This window comes from Aureococcus anophagefferens, assembly GCF_000186865.1.
Source record: "Aureococcus anophagefferens unplaced genomic scaffold AURANscaffold_3, whole genome shotgun sequence".
In the NCBI taxonomy this organism is placed as follows: Eukaryota; class Pelagophyceae; order Pelagomonadales; family Pelagomonadaceae; genus Aureococcus; species Aureococcus anophagefferens.
Genome location: NW_008705563.1, coordinates 630,841 through 633,727, shown reverse-complemented (window position 1 = coordinate 633,727; position 2,887 = coordinate 630,841). Strand labels below are relative to the sequence as shown.

General features: G+C 74.1%; 1 protein-coding gene across 1 annotated transcript in view; it reads right to left on the bottom strand.

Moving 5' to 3' along the window:
* Positions 1-42: 42 nt before the first annotated feature.
* The window catches only part of AURANDRAFT_61597 (hypothetical protein), a gene marked incomplete at both ends in the record, with an annotated part of 15,502 nt that continues 12,657 nt past the window's right edge, over positions 43-2,887 (bottom strand). The window contains 3 exons of the mRNA XM_009035391.1: positions 43-783; positions 1,126-1,135; positions 1,566-2,719. Of these exons, the coding sequence (XP_009033639.1) occupies positions 43-783; positions 1,126-1,135; positions 1,566-2,719 (1,905 nt within the window). The remainder of the gene's footprint in view (positions 784-1,125; positions 1,136-1,565; positions 2,720-2,887) is intronic.

The following is a 2,887-nucleotide window of genomic DNA, read 5'->3' as shown; positions in this document are numbered from 1 at the left end:
GCCGCGCGACACGCGCGCGCGCCGTCGCCGACGTCGGCGCGCCTAGCCGATCGTGAGCTGGAAGCCGAAGGCGGGCTTCATGTCGGCGTACTTGGCCGTCGCGCCGAAGACGGCCGTCGCGTCCTTGCCGACCTTCTTGACGATCACGGCGCTCAGGGCCTTGGCCGACGTCTTGAGGCCGAGGGTGAAGGCGCCGAGGCCGCTGTGCTTGAGGCCCACCGTCGCGCTGTCGGCGCCCGTCGAGTCGCCCGTCGCCGCGACCGTGAGCTTGGGCATGGGCGAGAACATCATGCCAAAGTTGAAGACCTTCTTCGGCGTGTAGACGCAGGACGCGAAGACGCCGGACACCGTCGCCGAGCCGCCGAGGGAGAAGGACAGCGCGCCGCCGGAGACGGGGTACTCGAAGCCTCCGCCGAAGACGCCGACCTTGAAGGGCGCGACGGTGCCGGAGCCCGCGAGCTTCTTCTTGTCCACGGACGCGATGACCGTGTTCTTGTCGCTCTTGAGCTCCGCCGTGAGCGCCGCGGACGACGCGTCCGCCGGGTTGACCTTGCCCTTGAACTTGATGCCCGACACGGTCTTCGACGCCTCGACGCCGTAGGTCTTGCCCTTGAGCGTGAGCTTGTCGAAGCTGACGCCCGTCGTCGGCTCGACGTACTTGGCCGTGAGCTTGCCGTCGACGCTGTCCTTGACCTCGTTCTCGATCGTGAACGACAGCGGGATCGCCTTCGGCGCGACCTTGGCCTTGAGCAGGAACTTGGTCGTGTAGTCGTCGCCGATGACCTGCGCGGCGGGCGGCTCGCGCGGCGGGCGCGCTCGGGCGGCGGAACGGGCGCGCGCGGGGGCCGAGTCGCGCGCGCGCGCGGCGCCGAGAACCGCCGCGCGCCGGGGACGGGGGCGACCGCGCGCGCGGGACCGCGGCGAGGGCGCGCCGGGCTCCGGCGGCGGGCGCGCCGGGGTCGAGCGGCGGGCGCGCGGGGCCGAGGACGAGGGCGCGGGCCCGCCGGGGTCGACGCGAGCGTACGGCACTCTCGCGAACTCCACTTGACGGGGCTCCGTTCCGACGGCCCCCGGCGCCGGACGCCGGATCGTACGTCGCCGGCGGGCTTGGCCAAATCTCCGAACACTGGAATACCTAGGAAGCGAACGAAATCATCGCACGTGGGGCGCGCGGCATCGGGCGCTGACGACGCCACCCATGAGAACAAGCGACTTCGACTGGCCTGTGGATGGTGTGGCGGTGCGGCCGCGGCAGGCCCCTGGGCGGGCATGCGCAAGCGGCGAGAGGCCTCGGCGCGGCCTGTGGCGGGACATCCTCGGGCCGGGGCATGCATGCCGGCTTCTCAGGCTGCGCGCGCCAGGCCTGCGGGACCCCGTCGCACCTCAGTCGGCACCCACAGTCACAGCTTACCCGGCGGTGCGCGCAACGTCACCGCCTAGCGAGGGGGCTCGGCAGGGGGCTCGGCCGCGGCGTCGCGTCCCCCGACCAGCCCGCGCGCGGCGTCGCCGACGACCGGCGGCGCGCGCCCGGCGTGGTCCTCGGCGTGGTCCTCGGCGTCGCGGACCCGGTCCGCCGCCGCTTCGACGCGTCGAGCGCGGCGCGCAGCGGCGACGGCGGCGGGACCTGGCGGCGCTTCGCGCGCGCGTCCAAAGACCGGCCGAGGGCCTCGCGGCGGTTCGCCGGCTGGCTCAGGAGGCCGCCGTCGTCGAGCGGCAGCGGGGTCGCGGCCATCGTCCCCCAGGTCACGAGGGGCGACGCGCCGCCCGGCTCCCCGCCCGGGTGGATGCGCGGCGTCATGGGCACGAGCCGGTCGTGGCCGCCGTCGTAGGCGCTCGGGTAGGCCGACGAGTCGCCGTCGCTGTCGGAGGCGACGTCGCCGAGGTCCGGCCACGCGCCCGTTTCCGACGACGACGCGGACCGCGACCGCGGCCGCGCCGGCGCCGGCGGCGCGAAGCGCGTGTTCGCGCGCTGGATGCCGCCGCGGATGTCGGCGCCCCGGGCCAGCGCGAGCGCCGTCTCGCGCGGCGCGTCGTACCTCGGCGGGAACAGGAGCGCGGGCCGCGCCTCGTGCGGCGCGAAGTCGAGGCCGTTCCGCCGCTCGTCGCCGCGCTTCGGCGCGGCCGCCGCCGCCGCGTCCGCCAGGAGGCGCCGCGCCTCCGAGAGGCGCGTGCCGTCGCTCAGGAGGTGCCGGCCCGGGTCCGTCGGATCGGGCACCTCGACGCCCGCCTCTAAGAGCGACCGCTCGTCGTAGGCCCACCAGTATTTCCGGATGTGGTCCAGCCGGCTCCGCTCCTGGGCCTCCTCGAAGCTCGCGTTGTCCTCGGACGTGTGCCGCGCGGCGAACGCGTCGAGCGTCATCGGCAGCGCGTCGCCCTCGGCTAAGCCGGGGAAGTAGTCGCGGTCGATGATGCGCCGCATCTCGTCGACGTAGGCCTCCTCCTCGAGCACGGCCTTCTTCGGCGGCCGCGGCCGCGGCGGCGGCGGCGCCATGAGCAGGCAGCCCGTGCCGCCGCGCGTCGGCCGCGGCGCCGGCGCATCGGCCGCGGCGGGCCCCGCGGGGCGCGTCGACGGCTGGATCTGGTACCGCTCGACGTCGTCGTCGGCGATGGGCGTGCCGTTTTTCGCATCGCCGTTGGACGCCGCGTCGCGGGCGCGGGCGCCGACGGCGACGAGGGCCGACAACGAAGGCGCCGCCATCTCGAGTGGCCGGTGTTTGGCCTGATCGACCTCTTGACTGGCAGTATTAGGCCAATGTTGCACACAAGTTGAACTTCAAGTTAACCATGAGGCGGGCTTTGAGGCCCATGTCGAAGAGAAGCCGGAAGCGCCAGACGGCGATCGAAGCACGACGCTGCCCGGGAGCTCCATAGTACGCCCCCCCCCCCG